Genomic DNA, 21,092 nt, shown 5'->3' with positions numbered 1-21,092 from the left:
GATATAGATATAGATATAGATATAGATATAGATATGCATTTATATAGATATAGATTTAGATATAGAGATATAAATATATAGATATATAGATATATAGATATATAGATATATAGATATATAGATATATAGATACCACTATATTAAGTATAAATTGAAAATAATGAAGTGCAATTTAAGAGTTCAATCGAATTTTAAAGGTTTTGAAATGTTTTAAACTAACAAGCATGTTTTATTTTTCCAGTATTGAAACTCGTATCTTCGTCAGAAGCTAAACATACAATCATCAATGTTAGTTGCTTAAGCGAGAAAGATAACTCTTCCATTTTCAAGATTGGTATAATTCTGTGATGTATGCAACCAGTCCTGTTCTTCAGTAAAAGCATGATTTATCTAATTTACAGATATTAAGTTTTTCAAAATCCAAAGAAATTTTCAGACATCTTCGATTTTAAAAATAATGAATGAATAAATAAATAAATAAATAAATACTATAAAAATATGCGGAATTTATGAAAAAAACCTATTTGGTTTAAGGGAACGATATCCATAATCTGGGATCCTAAGTTGATTGTTCCGGGAATGAAGGAATGAGATTCCTTTCGTGTTAAAACGTTATAACAATAAATTAGTAAATACTGTCATCGTTCTGGTAGAAACTATTTTTAAAAAAATAGAAAGAAAGAAAAAATGGTAGGCACTTCTTCCAGTATGAGAACGATACACAAGGTGAAACACATGACGTTTTAATAGTGTCAGGCTAGATGTAGCACATGACACTGTGATGCTATCACAATCCTTAGTATCACAATGTCGCCTGCTACATGTAGCCTGACAATACCAAAACATTAAGTATTTCGCCTTGCGTATCGTCCTCGTACTGGGAGAACTGCATAACTCCATCCGTACTTTTCTGGAGCTAGTGACTTTTGCTAGAGCGCTGACAATACTTTGTTTGTCAATGAATGTTATCATCTTTAACACAACATAAAGAAGAAAAGGAAAATAATGTACTGTGTGATTCATAACAAATTGTACATAAAAAAATCTCGCTCTGGGAGAAGTAATCTCAATGATACCAAAAAAAAAAAAAAAATAAATAAATAAATAAATAAATAAAATAAAATAAAAGGAAGCACTATAACTACAAGGTTTAAACAAAGAAGTACATTCATTATTAAAGCATAACATTTCCTCGATAAGATATCTTTTAAAAATAAGGAATAAAATAGGTGAAATGCAACAGATTCCTGGGTTTTGACAAGGACTGCAGTGTCAGTATCTGATGAAATATCTAGCGAAAGATGTTGAAGAAAAGATCTAATTAGCTAATTTGAGTTTAGAGTCCCATTCAGCAGCTAGGCTATATGAGACGTGCACCTACAGTTTAACGTGGGATTCGAATCATATGAGCTCCCGCCGGGAATCAAACCCAGGTCTTCCATGTCTTCACAAAAAGGAGAAAAACCATAGATTCTTAGTTTAAAGGTTATGTCTGGCTATGTTACCGTTGCTAAGATAGAAAAATTACCAGTAAAATATGTTTATATTATTCATGTTAAAAGTATATATAGTTCAATTGCCAGTAAAATACCAATAAAATAACTTCCCTTTTCTCCAGAAACTTAATTTTTCTTTTCCAGTTAACTGGGGTCGCTTTTCCCTATCTTGTGTCATATCCACTGAGGCACATCCATATCTTCCTTCACACAATCAATCTACTTGTTCTTTGGTAGGGTCGCACTCGTTTTGCATTCAGTTTTATAGCATTCACTCGGTGAACTACGTACTCCAAACGTCTTCATCTTACATGTCCAAACCATCAAAAGATAAGATTACAGCAGAAGATAATATAGAGATATATTACATTTAAAACTAGATGAATCTGGACCACAAGAATGTTATTGGGGCAGATTGCATGCAATGATTACGTAATACATGGAAACTCAAATGAATCCGGCCATCACAGGATAATACTAGGGTGCAATGAATGGACAGTATATAATGGCCATAGGGAGAGAGGTAGATGGTCAATACTTTTTAACACATGCAATATATACTTTGGCTCTGGTGCGGTATGTAGATTTTAAGAAGTATATTTTCGACCTTTGCTGCAAGTAATGATACCAACCCATTTTGTGGGATTTTTTGACATTAATTATTTGGAATGGGATAAAGGGAATTTTCGTCGAAATCGGAAGCATATGAGAGTTTTCCCTATATGTATAAACCACGCCAACAAAATTCTCAACGAGCGGTAAGTAGACTAAATGAGACATGAATAACATATCAATGTTGTCATTTTAGGTCTGAAGTGTTTTCTTTGTTATCGGCAAAGTCCATGGTAGTGAGGAGTGACTGAATCATATGTGATTCCTAAAAAATCAAGTACCAAGAAATGAAATTTGTGCCCTGGTATTTGAAGAAAGAAGAAAACCAAACAATGAACAAATGAAAGAAAGAAAATAAAAATATCAAACGAGAAAATCAATTTCTAAACGTTCCATATGAAATGTGTGAAAAACAAAACTTTTCTAGTATTATTTGCCTCAATATACAGGGATTCCTCCAGATCCCCCCCCCCCCCCAAATGGGAAGTGTGAAATGAAAGGAAATGAAATCTTTAAGTTTTACGTCCCACGGTTATGCCGGTTAGGCTAAAGGAGACGGTGATAATGAGTGATGAATGAAATGGTGGAATGAAGAAAGTGGGAGGAAACGGGAGAACCCCGAGAAAACCCATGCACACGGTGTTCCAATGGGAAGTGTGTCACCCACCTAAACTTCCAATAACACCCCTCCAAACTTCTGCCGTGATCCGAACCTGAATAGGGAATTTTTCACAATTATTTTATGTTTTGTACGAAGAAGTCCTATTTGAATCTAGAACCCTCAAACGATTGAAAGAAGAATTTTCTTCAAGGACTTTTAACTGAAACTTTCCTATGAAGAATATTAATGCACTATATTTCCTAATTTGTCAGCTCTGGCAACAGAACGTGTGCTTCTTTCAATCGGTACCTCTTCACTGGACAGATCATCTTCAACAATGAATAGAATTTTAGCTTCAGAACGGTGCCGGCTCACTCCAGAACAAGTTAATAATTTGATGAAGGTGTCCTTGGAAGAACCTTGTTTAGCTGATGTTTGAAGTGAAAATAAAAGTGTTGAGGCTGATTTTGAAAATTTTATAAGTTGTGCATACGAGGAATGGTTGAGAAGTCTTAAACGAGTGGCATCGGTTCAGTTGTGAAATAAGTGAATCCAAATAAAATGAATTTGCGTTTCAAAGAACTTTAAAGAACTTGAAACAGTGATCTTCAATTTTTGTAAGACTGCGCCGCGGTTCACAAGTATGCTTGTAAATATATTTCCAATACTTTTGTTTTCATTAGAAACACAAGAAGCATTTAACTTGACTGTTAAACGAACCCGGATAAGGCATATATAGGTTATAAAGTGGTGTTACAATGTGTAAAAATGTGAAGAAGCCTAGTGACGGTTCAGAGGAGAATTTGTCAAAATATGCATACAGTAGTCATCAAGACTATTAACACATTCGTGAATATATGAGTCACATTGGTGAAAAGTACAAAATTACATAGGCTATAAATTTAAACGAATTAAATTACTTACAATATTGAGATAAAGGTACAATATCTGCAATTAGCAATAAATATTCCAGTATATTATGTTGTTATTTTAGCACTTTAGATATCAGATCGAGTTCATCTAACCTAACCTAACCACGGACTGATCTCAGTCGTGAAAAAAAAAAAATCCTTTTTGGCAGAGCAAATAGAAATCTAAGAACGACAAGAGAAGTGATAAATTTAGAACATCCGATATTTATTTGTCCATGCATACATTAATCAAGAAAACTACAACGGATTTTAGTTCAACATTAGTCAAGTGAATTAATTCGTTAATACTACAAATTACCTTGATTATAATGGGTATTCAAGCAAAACAATAACACAAAAAATAAATAAATAAGTAAAAAAACGAAAAGAAGGTCAATTCAACATTATCTACTTTGTTGAAATTAGGATTGCAGTAGAAAGGTGTAATCTTTTGTGTTATTGCAGAATTTTAGGATAATACGAGAAACGTAAAAATAAGAAGTTTTCTAAAAGTCAAGCGCTTACAGCCCCCTTAAATTTTTGAACACCCCCCTGATTTTGAAATCCTGGCGGAAAACCCTGCTCAATATAAGATGGTAGTACAAAAGTATGGACTGTATTTCTTCTGACAACATAACAAAATATACTTGTTCTCGATTAAGGAAAATAGCGATTCACAAACTATTTTTAAAAATGTGGAAGATGGAAATTTATTAACAATACTAGTTCTTCTTCTTGTTTACCTGAACCATAGGTTGGTGGGCAACATGGAAATTTTAAAACTTTTCTCTCGCTTGGGAGAGCTGTTTTGTACTTTCATAAGGTCTCTTCTTCGTAACTGCATCTAGATATTCTATACTTGGTCTTCCTCTTCCTGGTTTTCCTTCTGCCTTTCCCTCTATCACCACAGTGATCCAATCGGAGTGCTGAATAAGATAGCCAAGCATGCTGTTTCTTCTTTTTCCTATTATCTCCATGATCTGTCGTCCTTCATTAGCTTCCTTTAGTACTTCATTCCTTTTCCCTTCGGTCCACGATATGCGCAGCACTCTGCGCCAACACCACTTTTCAAATGCTTCCAGCTTGGATATTTCAGCTTTTCTCAATGTCCACGTCTCTGATCCGTAAAGCGCCACGCTCCATACCAATGTCTTAATAAATCGTTTACGAACGTCCAGCGACACATTTCTTGATGTTAGTAGTCCTCTCTTCCTATTGAATGCTTGTTTAGCCTGTGCTATTCTGAAACTTACATCTTTTTCACTTCTTCCGTCCGAGGATATTAGACTTCCTAAATAGGGGAACGTCTTAACGTCTTCGATTTTCTCTCCATCGAACACTAGTTAAAAAAGGTTTTTGTAACATAAGAGAAAACACCCGATCTTTAAGGAACTGTGTGCGCTGAAATTGAATATGCATTCCGTTTTTCTCCATCACGTATAGTTTTTCCGCGACAGACGGATTTTTGGGAAATTCCTTAAAAATTTCACCTTTTCACGTATTTCATAATTCTAGCTCTTGATCCCATTACGAATATTAATACAAGAATTAAACCAAAGAAACATTGATTGATACTCAATAAACCCTCCAAATTTTAGAACAATCGCGTTATTATTTCTAGAGAAATAAAGATATTTATATGTTTATGATTTCAGATCTCTTGATTTGGTGGAAAAAACTATTTGCTTCATTAGCACAAGCACAGACATAAAATAGAAAACAATACAATTAAAATGTATCACAATTTACATTAAACAATAATACAAATATACAAAAATGTCATGAAAAAAACCATTAAAACTACCAGAATGTATGAAACTTCCATTGAGTTACACAAATGTACACTACTTAATTCTTAATTCTTTTGTATGAAGTATTATTGCATTCACACAAATGTACACTACTTCCTGCTTTTGTAAGAAGCATTGCATTTTCGTCGTAGGATGGAGAAAAGGTACCAGGGACGATGGGATCCTTCAATGATGGAGGATTACTGTTGGGATCTTATTAGAGAATGCAATACTTATTACAAAAGAAGGAAATAGTGTACATTTGTGTAATGCAATTGAAGTTTCATACATTATGTTAGTTTTAATGGCATTTTCATGACATTTTTGTATATTTGTATTATTGTTTATTGTAAATTGTGATACATGTAAGTTGTATTGTATTTTATTTTATATCTGTGCTTATGGTAATAACATAATTCATCTTTTCCACCAAATCAAGAGATCTTTATTTCTCTAAAAAATAATAACGCGATTGTTCTGAAACTTGAAGGGTTTATTGCGTATGAATCAAGTTTTTTTTTATTTAATTCTTGTTATTACTCGTGAAGGGACAAGAGATAGGATTATAAAATACGGAAAATGGGATATTTTGAGAAAATTTCCCCAAAATCCCTCTGTCTCGGGAAAACTATATGCGATGGAGGAAATCTGAATTCATATTCGAATTCAGAGCACACAGTTCCTTCAAGATCAGGCGTTTTCTCTCATGTTATAGCAATAAAGTTAAAATTTGTTGACTAGTGTAATTCACCCAGAAATTGAAAAAAAAAGTAACACACGATATACAAAGTTTCATTTTCATATTTATTATTATTATTATTATTATTATTATTATTATTATTATTATTATTATTATTATTATTATTATTAGTAGTAGTAGTAGTAGTAGTAGTAGTAGTAGTAGTAGTAGTAGTAGTAGTAGTAGTAGTAGTAGTACAACATGGGAAATTAAGATGGAAAATGGGATTTTTTTACCTCTCGAAATGGGATTTTACAGCGTTTCAGATTGGCATCACTAGCTGCAAGGAGTACCGTGTACTATCCGCGGTTGGAGATTCTTGTAATTCGAACCATTACGATAGTTCGAATCACATTTTAAACTGTAGACCAACTTCTCTTATAGCCTCAGCACTGAAAGAAATGCTAAACCCCAATTCAACCAAAATTGAATCTAATAAATCTCGTATTCTCCCTTTTTCAAAATTCTTTGGTTACCTAGTTCATTATATCTTGCTGTAGGCTACTGTCTCAATTTTTACTTTCTCAAAATTTTGATTTTTTTAAAACAATAATTTTGTAAATTTTAATGTTACTTAGCGTCTTAAACAAAAATAAACTTATTTCCATTTCATTTCTTTTTGTAGATCCAAGAACAAAGCCATGGTTCCTAGTAGATCCTCCGTATCTTGCTTGGATCATTGCTTCATTTTATATTTTCTTTGTGATGTGGCTAGGACCCAGGATTATGACCAATAGACAACCATTTCAACTTAACAAATTCATCAAAATATATAATTGTCTACAAATATTATCGAATTTTTCATTCTTTTATGAGGTAAGGTTCTAAGGTGTTAGAGTTATAACATGTTTCGCATATAATCATGTTGAAAATGTGTAGTTCGTTAGTAAGTATAAACCATGGTAGAAATAGACCAGGTAAGTTCATCTGCGAACGCGTTTGCGTCCTACTTGAGCAATTACGTCATCTCGGCAATGGAATATAACATTAATTGCAAAATCGTGATTAGGTCAAGGACCCAAGGACATCAATAAGAAGAAAGCAACCCTCAAGTCTTTTAAATCGACTGGACTTTTGGAATCTTCATTCATTCTAGGCTTATCTCAACACTTGGGGAGTCTTGCTAACAAAGTGTCAATAAAGCATGCTTGGCTTAATTCATTAGTCATTGTTCCTAGTACAGTGAAACCCATCAACTTGGCCACCTCTCTAAGCTGGCCTCCTGCTCATTTTGGCCTGATTCGTCTTGAACCTGCATTTCCCATAAGACATTCGTTACTTATTACTCTATAAGTTGGCTACCTGTCTATCTTGGAAGTTGGCTGCATTGAAGTAATGTTTACGCTATGATGATAATGATAAATTTACCTGCATAACTTGGCCACGAAAAAAATAGCGTTTTGTTATTTTTCTTAACTCTTTCATATTCCCAGATGAGAGACAGATGTTCTGTATTTGTGACTGGAGACAAAGAAGCATGGACTCCTATGATTTGTTCTTGGAGATCAATAGCCAGAACACTATCCTGATAAAGAGCTGGTGAAAAAAATATGTAAATAAGAAAAAGCACAGGAATTCAGGAAATGGTTATACGTATTTGTTTACCCTGTCTATTTTGGTAAAATCAATAGCTATATCTGCTCCTTTCATCAGTGGAGAGCGTTTGTAATTCCCGAAAATTCTTTAGCTTAAAGATAACCATTTCAATTGCCAACTATTGCACCTGATGGCTTGTCGAAAGGTAGCGGAGGTTTTGAGATATGAATTTTCTTAAAATTTTCTCAAAACGTCTTTTGCTCTGAGGGAAACACTTGTAGCTCCTTAACAAGAGGTAGTTAACTATTAAATTAGAATGTGCATATGTAGTATTTCTTCTAGTACTGTATATGTTATGATTACTCTATATACATTATTTAAAAATAGCTGTCGGGCCAATGCTTATTAATTTTTTTACAATCAAGTACTACTGTACTAGAAACCCTATTCTAAAAGTATACCAATCATACTTCTTTTCTGTAAGTTGTTCATCTGTCTAAGTTGACTACTTTTCAATGAAAGCGATGGTAGCCAACATAGACAGGTTTTACTGTATTGTTGGAATAAATAATAATAATAATAATAATAATAATAATAATAATAATAATAATAATAATAATAATAATAATAATAATCATCATCATCATCATCATCATCATATAGAAGTACATAAAAATATAATCGTATAGTAATATTAACATGAAGTCAACATGCTATACCAATTATAGAACCGTTTGTTAAATGGTTTGAATGACGAAACTGATGATAATTAAATATATAAATACTTTTAAATTCTTCCATTTTGGTTAGAATTGTAATGCGCCGCTATTGTGCATCAGCACCGCATTACAGATTTTCTAAATTGTATGTGGCAGTGTGGACATCAGTCCGTATCAGAGAACATAGAGTGAAGGAGGAGAAGAGGATGAGGCAGGGTAATGAAGTAGAAGGATACTGGCAGTGTGAGAGTAATCATGGAAACATACTCCCCCATGCTCTTGGTTTGCTTGTCCCAATTCCCTTCATAAAAGCCATGTCTCTTGTGTACTTCTTATACATGTTCGTCTGATTTAAATAGAAACAGCTTATGACGTCACAAACGACTTCTCTGTTTTATTCACATCCTTCCAATGTCGATGATAACGTTCTCTAATATGACGAAACATTTGAAATCAGTGTTATGGAGATGAGATTGATTGGGTATTACCGTATTCTAGCGTGTATAAACTGCACCTTCGATTTGATTTTGGCTACAATTTCTGGAAATGTTCGCATCTATAAGCCGGACATTAATTTAATTTTGAATTTAATTTTACAAAATCTTCAAATGTATAAGCTGAAAATTTATATAATGTCGACTATTTCAGAAAATGTTTGCTTGTATAAGCCGCATTTTTATTTGATTTCAATTACAATTTCAGAACATTTTCGCTCTTATCAGCCGCACCACTGTTGCCATTTTTTTAAAAGCAAATCCTATAAGTTGCAGTTCAAAACGAGTGTTGCCTTCCTCCTTAAAGAATTCGATTTACTTAGCATCCTTCCTTAAAGGAATCAACAACCGTACTTATTTAATTGAATCACAGACTGTATTAATAACCCAAGAGCAACCACTATTCATGATCTAAGTTCACATGTACCAAGTAAGTGCTGCTGTACTACCGAACTTACGTATTTCTTATTGATCGCGTTAGTTGATTGGATGGTTAGTTTAACATCCCTTTCAGCACCGAGGCTATATAAAATGTGGACCTACAGCTTAACGTGCGATTTGAGCCACATGAGCTCTCACTAGTAAACAAACTTGGAGCTCTCTCGTAAAAGACATAGATCGATATGCTAACCATTTAACCATGGGCAAGCTCTTATTAATCTATATATGTCACAAACTTAGTTTTGATGTTTGGGAAAAGTGGTTTATATACACCCAAGAATAAGGTACTGTTGTCTTATATACACGCGAGAATAAGGTACTTTTCGACCTTAATATCTTATAAAATTAGAAGTATACTAGCAGAATACCCGTTATTCTCACGGGAAGAATACATTTCATTTTGGACATAAGCGAATTTGCATTTAAAGGCATCGGATGTGTCACTATTCCTTTCAGCGATCCCGAAAATTATGGATTCGACACTAATATCGGTCTTTTTCGATCATATTTAAATATCTCCTCCTCCATTAATTTGTACTGACAAACTGAAATGATTAAAGTCATTCCAGGCCCGAACCTCATCTATGTTGAAAATTTGATCGAAATTGGTCGGGTGGTTCAGGAGGTATGAAATCACAAACATAGTCACTTTAATTTATATATAACTATACAATGTGTTTCAAAACAACACCGACAACGTTTGGGAGGTGATTCCTGACACCAAAATAAGACGAAAAGTATAGATCAACCGCGGTGCACAAATGCTTTCTTTCGGAGTTATAGGCAGCCGAAAACATGAAAAAATGAACTTTATAGGTTTGTAGCTCCTAAATTATGGGACCTACCGCAGTCGAGTCAAGACTTCACTTAGGAAAAATATGTGCCCTATCCAAATACTCATGTTCTAGAATCCTAAGGTACTTACGCAACAATTTTTATAGAGGTAGTTGGTGAGTACTTCAAATTATATTCCCGTACCAAACTCCCTCTATAAAAATGGTTGTATGAATACCTTAGGATTTTTTGGATAGGGCATATATTAGTTCGTAAGTGAAGTCTTGACTCGACCGCGGTAGGTCCAATAGTTTTGGAGTTATGAACCTTTGAAGTTAATTATTTCATGTTTTCGGCAGCCTATAACTCCGAAAGGAAGCATTTGTGCACCCAGGTTGGTCTATACTTTTTGTCTTATCTTGGTGTCAGGAATCACCTCCCAAACGTTGTCGGTGTTGTTTTGAAACACCCTGTATATATCTATCTATATCTATATCTATATCTACGTATATATAAGTATGTGTCTATATATATATATATATATATATATATATATATATATATATATATGTACGTATTCATATAATCTTGTATAAACACCTCAATGTTCTTTCCTGTTGCAGGCTGTTGACTTAGTCCGGATAGCAGAACCAGCTTTAATATGTGAAAAAATTAATTTCTCTCGAGATCCTATTCCCATGCGTGTAAGTAAATTTAAAGGTAATATCTATTTTTTTTTTTTTTTTTTTTTAATTTTGTTTTAGTTACATTGTAGAGCAGTATTCTTCTAAAAACACTTTAGTCACTAAGAGACAAGACAAACTGACCAAGGTATATAAAGAAACTTCTTTCGAAACTTCAACCATTTCTCTTCTTCCCCCTCCCCCAAACATTTCTCTTTTATATCAAAATCTTAGATCTTTTGTTTCCTTATTTTCACCATGATGCCTCATGTCAACCAGTCTTTCTACTTTCAATGAATGTCACTTTAATCTTGGTAAGATCACGTCTGTCGTCGACCATATCAGTAAAGATATCGTCAAATTATGTAGTGAATAATTGGCGTCCTAACATAGCAAATGGGTTCGAATCTGGCAGTTGGGCATCCTGGCTGAGATTTTCCCGTGTTTTTCTTCAATTTCACTAATAAGTGTTTATGGGAGGTCTGAAAAAGATCGAGGGGTCTGATTGATAATGTCCGATGTGTGCCCTGCAACATCATTATCAAATTATATTCTTACAAGAAGACAGTTATAGATATGCGACAATCATTTTGGACATGAGTGCACATTCACGTTCAAAAATATGTTCTTTCCTTAAGTGAAATTTCTACTATCAATAAATCTGAATCATCTGCCCAAATAAAATCAAGTTACCTTTATACTTAAGTAAGTTAGATTAAATAATATTTACATTTTTACTGTAATAGTCTGCGTACTTGGAAGTAATTGAAAAAAAAATTGGACCATTAAAAAGGTATATTTAACGCTGTATAATAATTCTAGTTACAAAGAGTAAGTCTTGTTATTTTCAGGTGGCTAGAGCTTGTTGGTTGTATTTCATGTTAAAAATATCGGAACTTACAGACACGGTAAGTAATTTATATTGTTTAGAAATCATGGAATCATTAACTGAATACAATTTCAAAATTTTGTTTTAACACTGCTTCGTACAAAATGCAATCATTCATATCTCTGTAAATAATGTATCTATGCCTTAATAAATAATTTTTGTTGATTTAATCCTACAGAATGTGTGAAAAGTCTCAGAATATTCTTTCTGTGATATGAAAGAGCTGAAATGATTTTTTTTTTTAAATATATCTTTCACAGTTATGTCATCTAGGCTAAAAGAGTAGGATAATGAAAATAAATGATTATGATGTTAATTATTTGTGCTCTCTCCTCGGGAATCGAAGCCGGGACCATGTGCACCAAAGGCACACACGATAGTCACTAGACTAGAAGCAAAGGCTGAAACAGCGGTAATGATGGCCACTTCGAGTTCACTATTGTACACTGGGAAAGGGGTTTTATATTTGAAATTACTTGCGATTCATGGGCGCAATCTTAAAATCCGCCAACATCTTGGATCAAGATCAACTTTCTAAAATAGAAAGAGGGTGATGTTGGATATCAAGTAACACTAGGAAGTTCCCCTGAATCTACTTATATAATTGGAATTTTACATATTTTGTCATTTGAGAGTTATGAGCATTGAACTCAATTAGTTTTGCCAATATAGCTATTTTATGGGCAAATCTAGCCATTTCCACATGGCGTTTAGCCAGTAAAAGTGTAGTTTAGCTATTGGCTAGTTTGGATAATTCTACAATCAAACTTGGCAAACTTCATACACGGCAAATCCTAGTGGACATGTTGTGACTGACATAGCCCAGCATAAAAGAAAAACATGCCATATCCTTTACTGAAACCACACAAGAAGAAACTAAACTCAACACAGACATTGGCTGTCAACTTAATCCCACATGAATTTCCCCATTAGAAAGCAACTGCAGCTATCGGCCAATCAGAGCCAGTCTCCGGGTCGACAACTGATTAGAACAATGAACCAATTAATGCAATGTCTATCCCACGTCGTATTCTGGGATACAGTTTCTTTGTCTGACTCTCTATGCTAGTAATGCCGATGGAAACAATGTTTAGTCTCGAAGCGTTGAAGAATGTATACGGACATCAACTGGTTGGTATCCTGAGAACCGCTATTTACAACCTTAATTTGGTTTTGTATTAAATTATTTAATAAAACCAGTAATGAAAGAGTTAGAATAAAAGTTACTAACATTAATGTGCTTCTTTTCTGGAATATAATTGTATTGTTATTAGTCTTTATTTTTTCTAATTTCAGATTATTTTTGTATTGCGTAAGAAACAAAATCAGGTAACCTTTCTACATGTTTACCACCATGCAGGAATGGTTCTTGTGGCATGGGGAGTAACAAGATACTATCCAGGTACTACTAAAAGTATTCACTGAAACTTGAAATATTATACAAATCTGAAAGAAAATTTATCGTTATCTAATTAAGAAAAATGCTCGTGTATCTTCATTTTCTATTTTAGTTCTGTAAATCACAAATAACTTGTTGTTCTAGGTCTGTTGATCTACTCTTAGTCAAAAGAAACAGATTTTATAGCTCATTTCAAAACTATAAGAAATGAAACTTTGTGAAAGCGCTTAAATATAACTTTTAAATAAATGAAAATACTTTATCTTTCGAACGAGACATGAAATTAGGAATTACGACAAGATGGCGCTGTGATAACAAATTCGTAATCAATTTAGTTTTTAAAATCAACTTTTATTTGGAAACACTTTACATTTTTGACAAACTTATTTTTGAAGTGGCTTTATTTTGTATATAGTTTCAGGTCCAGTATCCAGTGTCAAAATATTAGTATTTTAACAATTATTCACTGATGGAAACCTTAATGTAAAAAACAGGTGATTTCGGCCTTTACCGCGCCATTTTGTTTTCACTATAAACTGCTAATTGTGAAATGAATTTAACATGTAAAAATAATTTTTGCATAAAACCATTTTCAGTGATATGGTCGATAAAGCTAGTTATCGGCGACCGTAGGTAGTATTGCCCATATCGTCAAGAAGACAAGAAATATATGAAATAATGATTGGAGTTAAAATGTTGGGCACTTATGACATTTAATACTGCTGGACAATTTTTTACACTTTTTATCTGTTACTAGTGTACTTTTAGGTCTTTCTAATATTTCAATGTGTTATCAATCACAAAAAATTAATGTAGCAATAATTAATCGTGCAGTTTTACTATACGGATGTGTTTTACTATACACTAGTGTTTTTAAATACCTTTAACAAAAGAACTTAAACAGGAATCAGAAATTTGTTTGGAATAAATCTACTTTATCATCTCTATATAAACATATAATTTTAGGCCTTATAATAATAGATGCCTCCATATTATTGGGTATCAATAATTTCAACTACATATTGACACAATTTGCCTTGTACTTTCAATAATTTCCTCTATGTTGCTGAAACCAAACATACCGGTATAGAGACTTTTGTGTATTATGTCTTAAGACTGTATTTTATCCTGGTGATGAATACTAAATTAACATATCCGAAATATTGACCTTGAAAAGACATTGTCTACAAAGAAATATTAAGAAGGTTGGTAATTTTCATATTCAGAAATCTACAATGTATTCTTTCCGTTCTATTAGTAACTTACAAACGAACTTCTTTTCATCAATTTTTACAGTAAAATTACTACATTACATTTTAAAAAGTATGAATATTATTATCACACTGTTAAAAGAACCTTATGTTTCCACCGCAAATGAAATGAATTTACTATTACAGTAGTGCAATAAAGCTTTCTGGGTTAAAGAAAATGAATGGTAAAGGCCAATAAATTATTATGAGAACTCTGATAAAAATTACCTACGAAGTAAATCTGTCCTTTAGGAAAGTTTACATCATGAGTCCATAACTCGAATACAGGAAAATGGATTTTAAATTGAGCACTCTATTGTTCATTTCAGCGTTATAGACAAGAATATACCGGAAAATATCGAGTTCTATTTTTCCAAAGGTTTTTTTTAAAGCAATATGACTGAAAGTTATGAGTAATCTGTGTAATAAACTAAAAACTTAAAACAAGATAAGGCATGACAAAATTATTAATTCTGATGTTAAGGGCTCATTTTTCTGAACTAAAGAGAGTTAGGTGATATTGTATCCTGATGGAAAATGTTTTTCGCAATAGCAATAAATTTTTCATTACTATTGTCAAATAAAATATTAGGAATAGGGGCGTATAGATCATAATGACGGACAGTTAGGTTTATTTGGTTCGAAGTTGGGTTATTTCCGTCTTTTAGTTGATTTTTTAATTTTTTTTTTTAAATTATGGACATAATGTATCTATATGTGAAATATTTTAATGTATAGAAAAGGATTAGACAAAAGTTACAATTATTTCTATTTGAAGATTCTTGTTATACAATTGAGGAGTACATAAATTGGTACATTTTTACTATACGGATCCACAGATTGTAAAATGTACGAAAATAGTTTTGGAAATCTTTAATTTGCCCATTTTATGTCGAGAGCAGAACCCAACAAACTCCTGCGGGATTTCTAACTCATTCCTATTACTACTACTACTTATACTATGGATCCGTATAGTAAAACTGCACGCATAAATCTCATGACAAGGTAATTTTATTTTATTTTACTCATGTAATTTTTTATTACTTTTTTCCTTTGTATAAATGATGCATGTTAGACTCCTCCTGTCTGTAACATTCCTCATGTCTGTAAGTTCATACAAAAGAAAAAAAAAATAAATGTTGGAAGTAGTTTTCTTTACTTTTCGTCTTTATTTAGGTGGTCACGTGTGGCTAATTGGACTAATTAATTCCTTCATTCACGTGCTCGTGTATTTTTATTACCTGATGACATCAATAATACCAGATTTCAAAAACAACCTAAAATGGAAGAAATCTCTTACTCATATGCAGTTCGTAAGTACGATAGTTTAGGTATAGAAAGTAACTTGTTTCTCAGGAGTTTAACGTATCTTTCCAGTCTCAGGTTATGTGAGTTATAGATCTGCGGTTTGAATGAAGAATCAGAAACAAAAAACTCTGACAGGGGATGGAGTCTGTATCTCCCATATCAAAGACTCGGCGTTAGTAATTTGTTTATATTAGTAAGCATTGTATTAGTATTGAAGGCAGATACTTTTTAACCTTCAACAGGAGAAATATTACGTTTCTATTACTGTCTTTCTCAAAATTAGAGATGATTGGTTGGATGGAGTTTAGCTTTACTTTTTAAGCATTGTATTAGTATTGAAGGCAGATACTTTTTAACCTTCAACAGGAGAAATATTACGTTTCTATTACTGTCTTTCTCAAAATTAGAGATGATTGGTTGGATGGAGTTTAGCTTTACTTTTTTTTTAGCACCAAGGCTGTATGAGACATGGACCTACAGTTTAAAGTGATTCCTAATCACTGTGACACGTTTAAATTTCCCCCCACTGGTAATCGAACCCAAGACCTAACACATTTGCCATAGCTATTACACCAGCGGGGAGAGCAAAATTGGGAACGAGATCCGCATTATTAATACAGATACCTGATAGTTACAATGCAAATATCTGACATAAACATACCGATATGAATGTTATGTTAATAGATCTCAATAAGTTGTAATTATATATTGTAATGATTTTCGACCCGGCATTAATCGACCAACTGATCAACTAAACAAAACCTGCCCTGAGGTCGCATTGGACTAGGGGTACATCTATCCTTACCCGGCGCCCGGCGCCTCCATCATGTAATGATTTTATAGGTAGAAGCTAAATATCGTTCCAGGCTAGTCTTTTCCCCTTCACCAATTTATTATAAAATTTGTTAATTACAAATGTCTTTGATTACAACGAGTAAAAATAGTGTATATTTTGTTATTGACCAGATGAGAGGAAATAGGTGTTTTGCACGGTGCCCCTTCCCTCAAGGCAGTCTCCAAGGCACCTGCTGGCTCTGGTGAGTCTTGAAGGATAGCCCCTCTCAGCCTAAGGCAGCTTCGCGAGGCTTGGTTGTAGAAGGATCCCTAGTCCAATGCGACCTCGGGTAAGGATAGGTGTACCCATAGTCCAATGCGACCTCAGGGCAGGTGTTGGTTACTTGATCAGTTGGTCGACTGATGCCGGGTCCCTCGGTGGTCGAGCTTTTATCTGTCCTCTTCGGGTCCTTCCGTGAAGTTCGTCTTCTTTCGGCGTTCCTCGGTGTCTTTCGTGTCGGCTTCTTTTCTGCTACATTGTTTACAATCAATAGTACGTGTTGTGTTGTCATGTGCTTCTGTCGTGATGTGGGGATCCGTACAATATAGATAGCAATCCGTATAACACAATATAAGAGTGTCCTCGGTCTATCAGCCAGGTGAAGTTATTGACATCCGATGTCTTGAATGCAGACCTTGCATTCATCTTCATTGCTTGTGATGAAGAGATCGGAGATATGTGGGCATATACACATATCCATGCGCCTCTAACTTGTCAACAATGAGTTTGATTGTTAGTTGCGTTAGTGGTTCAGTACCAAATCCCTCTCTTCACTGACGCTGCACTTCAATGGCATTCCCAAACCTGATAAAACACTTACACTGCTCGAACGTCAAGCGTGCTCCTACTATTTTCTTATCTCACTAACCGCGCTGACAGTACCGACATCTGTTGAGTGGAAAACCGTACTACGACATAATTATAACTGAAAACAATTGACAATGGCGACATCTATTGGACGAAAAACCATACTACAACATACTTAAATTTCAGAACAATTGTCAATGGCAATATCCTGATACAGCATGACAAAGAGTGTATACATTTTTCTGGCGGACTCTATATATGGTGACTACTTAGGGACGGAGTTATGAGTGAGAGCTTGTGAGTGGCTGAGGGAAATGCTGGCTTCTGATTGGTTGTTGTTACGGCTACGAAAAATGGACCGACCAAATAGGGTTGAGTTGACTCATTGTCTGTATTGAGACTGTTCCTTTCACATGAGATGCAAGAGCGTCATTTAGGGGGGCAGGGAGGGGCAATCTCACCCTCCCTTCCGAGTTTGCGATTTATATAGATTTTATCAGAATAGTAGTAAGTCAGTGACAAACGCGAAATTTTACTTATATCAAGGGGTCTTTCCCCCCCCCCCCACACACACACAAAGCAAAATCTGAAATGACGCTCCTGATGAGATGGCTATAGCTTCCTTTATTATTCTCTCTCAAATATTGCTGCACTTGGCTATTATGGTGGCATTTATAATATTGACTCTGTGTCCCAGTTTTAACCTATGCTCTACTATTTCTGACTTTTTGGGTTGCTAAAGTCTTATGTAGCTGTTATGTTCTTTGCATGGTTGTTCTATGATACGTCCAGGCAGTGGCGTAACCAAAGGCTTGGGGGTCGCCCTGCAGAGGGGCCCCTTCTCTACGTCCCACTTCACGATTTGGGGCCCTCTGATGGCTTGGGTCCTCCGCAATGCGGGGTCTGCGGGGCCCTTATTTACGCCCCTGGTCCAAGCATTATTTAAGGGGAAAAAAGTGTTCAACAAAGCCATTTTTCATAGCCACAACCACAGCCAATCAGGAGCCAGCATTTTCCTCAGCCAATCACAAGCCCCCATTCATATCTCCGGTCTCTTTATCACAATCCCTATGTGTGCTTTCGAAACATCGGATGTTGATCTTCACCTGGCTGATAGCCCTAGAACACTTACTAAAATCACATTGCCAGAAAAAAATTCAATTCTTTCTACAATATAAGAGATTTTGCTAAGCTAAATGCCAAGCGCTCTCTGCTTAATAAGAGGCACTTGTATTCTATTCTCAGTAAGAATACTTGTTCCGGTTGCGTTTAAAACTGTAGATCCTCGTTATTGGAGAGAAGTGTTAAATTGCTAAACTACTAATGATATTCAAGTTATGGATCCTGTTCTTCTAATTTTCAAAGAATAAACTCAGATAACAACGAAAAACAATACAAAAGAGAGAGAGAGAGAGAAAGAGAAACAGATATTAAATGAGAAACAGAATATATTTCTTCATTTCTAAGTAAAGAGAAATATGACTGCACTGTGTCAAAGCCATTATCCCTCCCGTTAGCCTTATTGTGTCATTGTTGATAAAAACAAACAAACAAACAAAAAACTACAAATTTATTCTCTTAATGTTAGCAGTGTAGCTAATATGATAAATGTATTTCAGAAGCATACTCTTGGTGTTGTTAAGATAGACTGTGAAACATTACAAACATATTTCTAAAATATGTCATAATACAAATTCCTAACGTACATGTATTCCTAATGTACAGTCACGAACATTAATAAATGGAAGTTGTAGCCATAAGAAATAATGGTTTCAGCCTCCATTTATTAATGTTTGTGACTGTACATTAAGATCCCAGATCCATTCAATAAGTAATTGGAAAAGTTGTATAAAAAATACAAAACTTCGACAAAGTTTCTGCTTCCCTGTTATTTTTGGTGGTGTGCTAGAACTATTATCAGATGGGCCTGGCAGGCTTGCCTCGCGAACAGAATCCTAGGAATCAGTGAAACAAGATGGCGGCACCCTTACAGGTTTGCATCAACGTGGAGCAGCGGAATGTCATTAGATTTCTGTTAGCTAAAGGATTGAAACCAATCTTGAACATCAGTACGTCATGAACAATATGGTGGGCTGAACCGACACTAATGTTCATCTTTGCTACAATATCACTCACCATAATACGCCTGTTTTCCTATATTCAATCATCAACTCGCAACGTTATTTTCCGTAACTGCACAGACAGAGCGTCCTGGTCGTGACGAATCTTGAACACTTGTTACACTACATTTGAACTTATCTGCCCACTCGTACATTTATGTTCGATTCAGACAACTTTCACCATATTTCACCGCCATCTGACGGTGAATTTCTATTGGTTTGAACTCTTCCACTAATAGAAATCTAATGACAAACTGCTCCTCCACGTTGGTGCAAACCTGTAAAGATGCCGCCATCTTGTTTCACTGATTCCCAGCGTCCCGTTTGCGAGGCAGGCATGCCAGACCCATCTAATAATAGTTCTAGGATACCACCAAAAAAATAACAAAGAAACACAAAGTTTGTCGGAATTTTGTACTTTTTATACAACTTTTCCGTTTATTTATTGAATGGTCCTTGTATATCTCTTCCGGTCGGTTGTTAGATACTACATGTATTATTCAATGAACACATATATAACACTGTATTTATAAACTTTTGCTATTCGTAAATACAAACAATAAGGGCGCATAAAAAGAGACATAATCTTATACTATAATGGAGACCAAATGATTCCATTACAAATTTGATAATAGTCAGGGCTGGGTTAGCCCGTCTGGAGGCTCGGAGCTAGAAAAAATATGTGGCTTTTTGCTGACTTCACTTAATACATTTCGAAAGTACAGTAGGAACCTTACAGTAGGGAATATATTTCATTTTTTGGTCATATTTTATTTTATGATGATGATTGTATCTTCATGACTTTTTTTTTTTTTTAGATAGCTAATTGAGATTTTGATGAGAGTTGTGGCCCCTTTCCACCTGGAGGCCCGGAACTATAGCTCCCCTAAGCCCCTCCCTTAACTCGGCCCTGTATATAGTACTCAAACTGTTATAAGTAAACATAGTTTGGAGGGAGAGGGGACAAAGATTCCCAGACTAGCTAAAAACAGAACTATATTTTTTTTCTTTTCTCTTTCAGGTACAATTTTTCATCGGTTTTATCCACGCGTTAAATATGTTCATTTATGATTGTGGATATCCAAAAGCCCTAGCAATTCTTGTTTTCAACTCTGGAATAATGTTAATAATACTTTTCATTAATTTTTATGTAAAGAATTATATTAGACATGACAAGAAGTCCTAATAGTAATTAGTAATAGCCTATTTATTATCAAAGCAATTAACTGTTAAGCAGTGGCGCGACCAGCTATGAGCTCAGGGAGCTCAGGCCGTTCCCGAAACAAACTTGGCCTATTTTATACAGACAAATTTTGGTGAAATTTCAAAATAGATCAAAGTACAAATAAATATTGAATTAAGTCAAAAACACTGTACAAAAGGAGAAAAACCCAGTGAAAACTCTAAATTAATTTCTTAGAGTAATAAATGTTAGTAAAGAGTCCTTCATCATACGCGAAAATAAAGATGTACAAACTAATAATTCTGGTGCAAGTTTTAAAAATTGTAACCGTTAATAACAGGGAATTTGTGAATTTGAATTTTTATTTTAAGGCCTTTTAGCATGTTAATAATAGGGATAACTAAATTTCTTGTAGTGGGGAGAATTCAAACTTCCAATTTTGTCCATATCAGATGGGGCAGCACGTCGTTTGTAGACTACTGTACTAAGTATTCTTGGCCCCTCC

At 34.3% G+C, this 21,092-nt stretch overlaps 1 protein-coding gene across 1 annotated transcript; it reads left to right on the top strand.

Annotated features, from left to right (window-relative positions):
- The first annotated feature begins 7,048 nt into the window (after positions 1 to 7,048).
- Positions 7,049 to 20,791, top strand: LOC145672421 (very long chain fatty acid elongase AAEL008004-like). The gene is made up of 6 exons (XM_081741573.1): positions 7,049 to 7,066; positions 10,737 to 10,817; positions 11,648 to 11,704; positions 12,982 to 13,087; positions 15,511 to 15,647; positions 20,426 to 20,791. Exons 1-6 carry the CDS (start codon positions 7,049 to 7,051, stop codon positions 20,588 to 20,590), a joined length of 564 nt encoding a protein of 187 aa, XP_081597699.1. The 3' UTR covers positions 20,591 to 20,791.
- The last annotated feature ends 301 nt before the right edge of the window (positions 20,792 to 21,092 follow it).

Source organism: Thermobia domestica, chromosome 16, assembly GCF_964235325.1.
Source record: "Thermobia domestica chromosome 16, izTheDome1.hap1.1, whole genome shotgun sequence".
Classification (NCBI taxonomy): domain Eukaryota; kingdom Metazoa; phylum Arthropoda; class Insecta; order Zygentoma; family Lepismatidae; genus Thermobia; species Thermobia domestica.
This window is presented reverse-complemented; position numbering and strand designations above follow the sequence as displayed.

Bases quoted from the DNA above. Each gene is read 5' to 3' on its own strand.
- LOC145672421 (XM_081741573.1), top strand. The intron at 11,705-12,981 runs GTAAGTAATTTA...TTCTAATTTCAG, and splicing joins TATCGGAACTTACAGACACG to ATTATTTTTGTATTGCGTAA. The intron at 13,088-15,510 runs GTACTACTAAAA...GTCTTTATTTAG, and splicing joins AGTAACAAGATACTATCCAG to GTGGTCACGTGTGGCTAATT.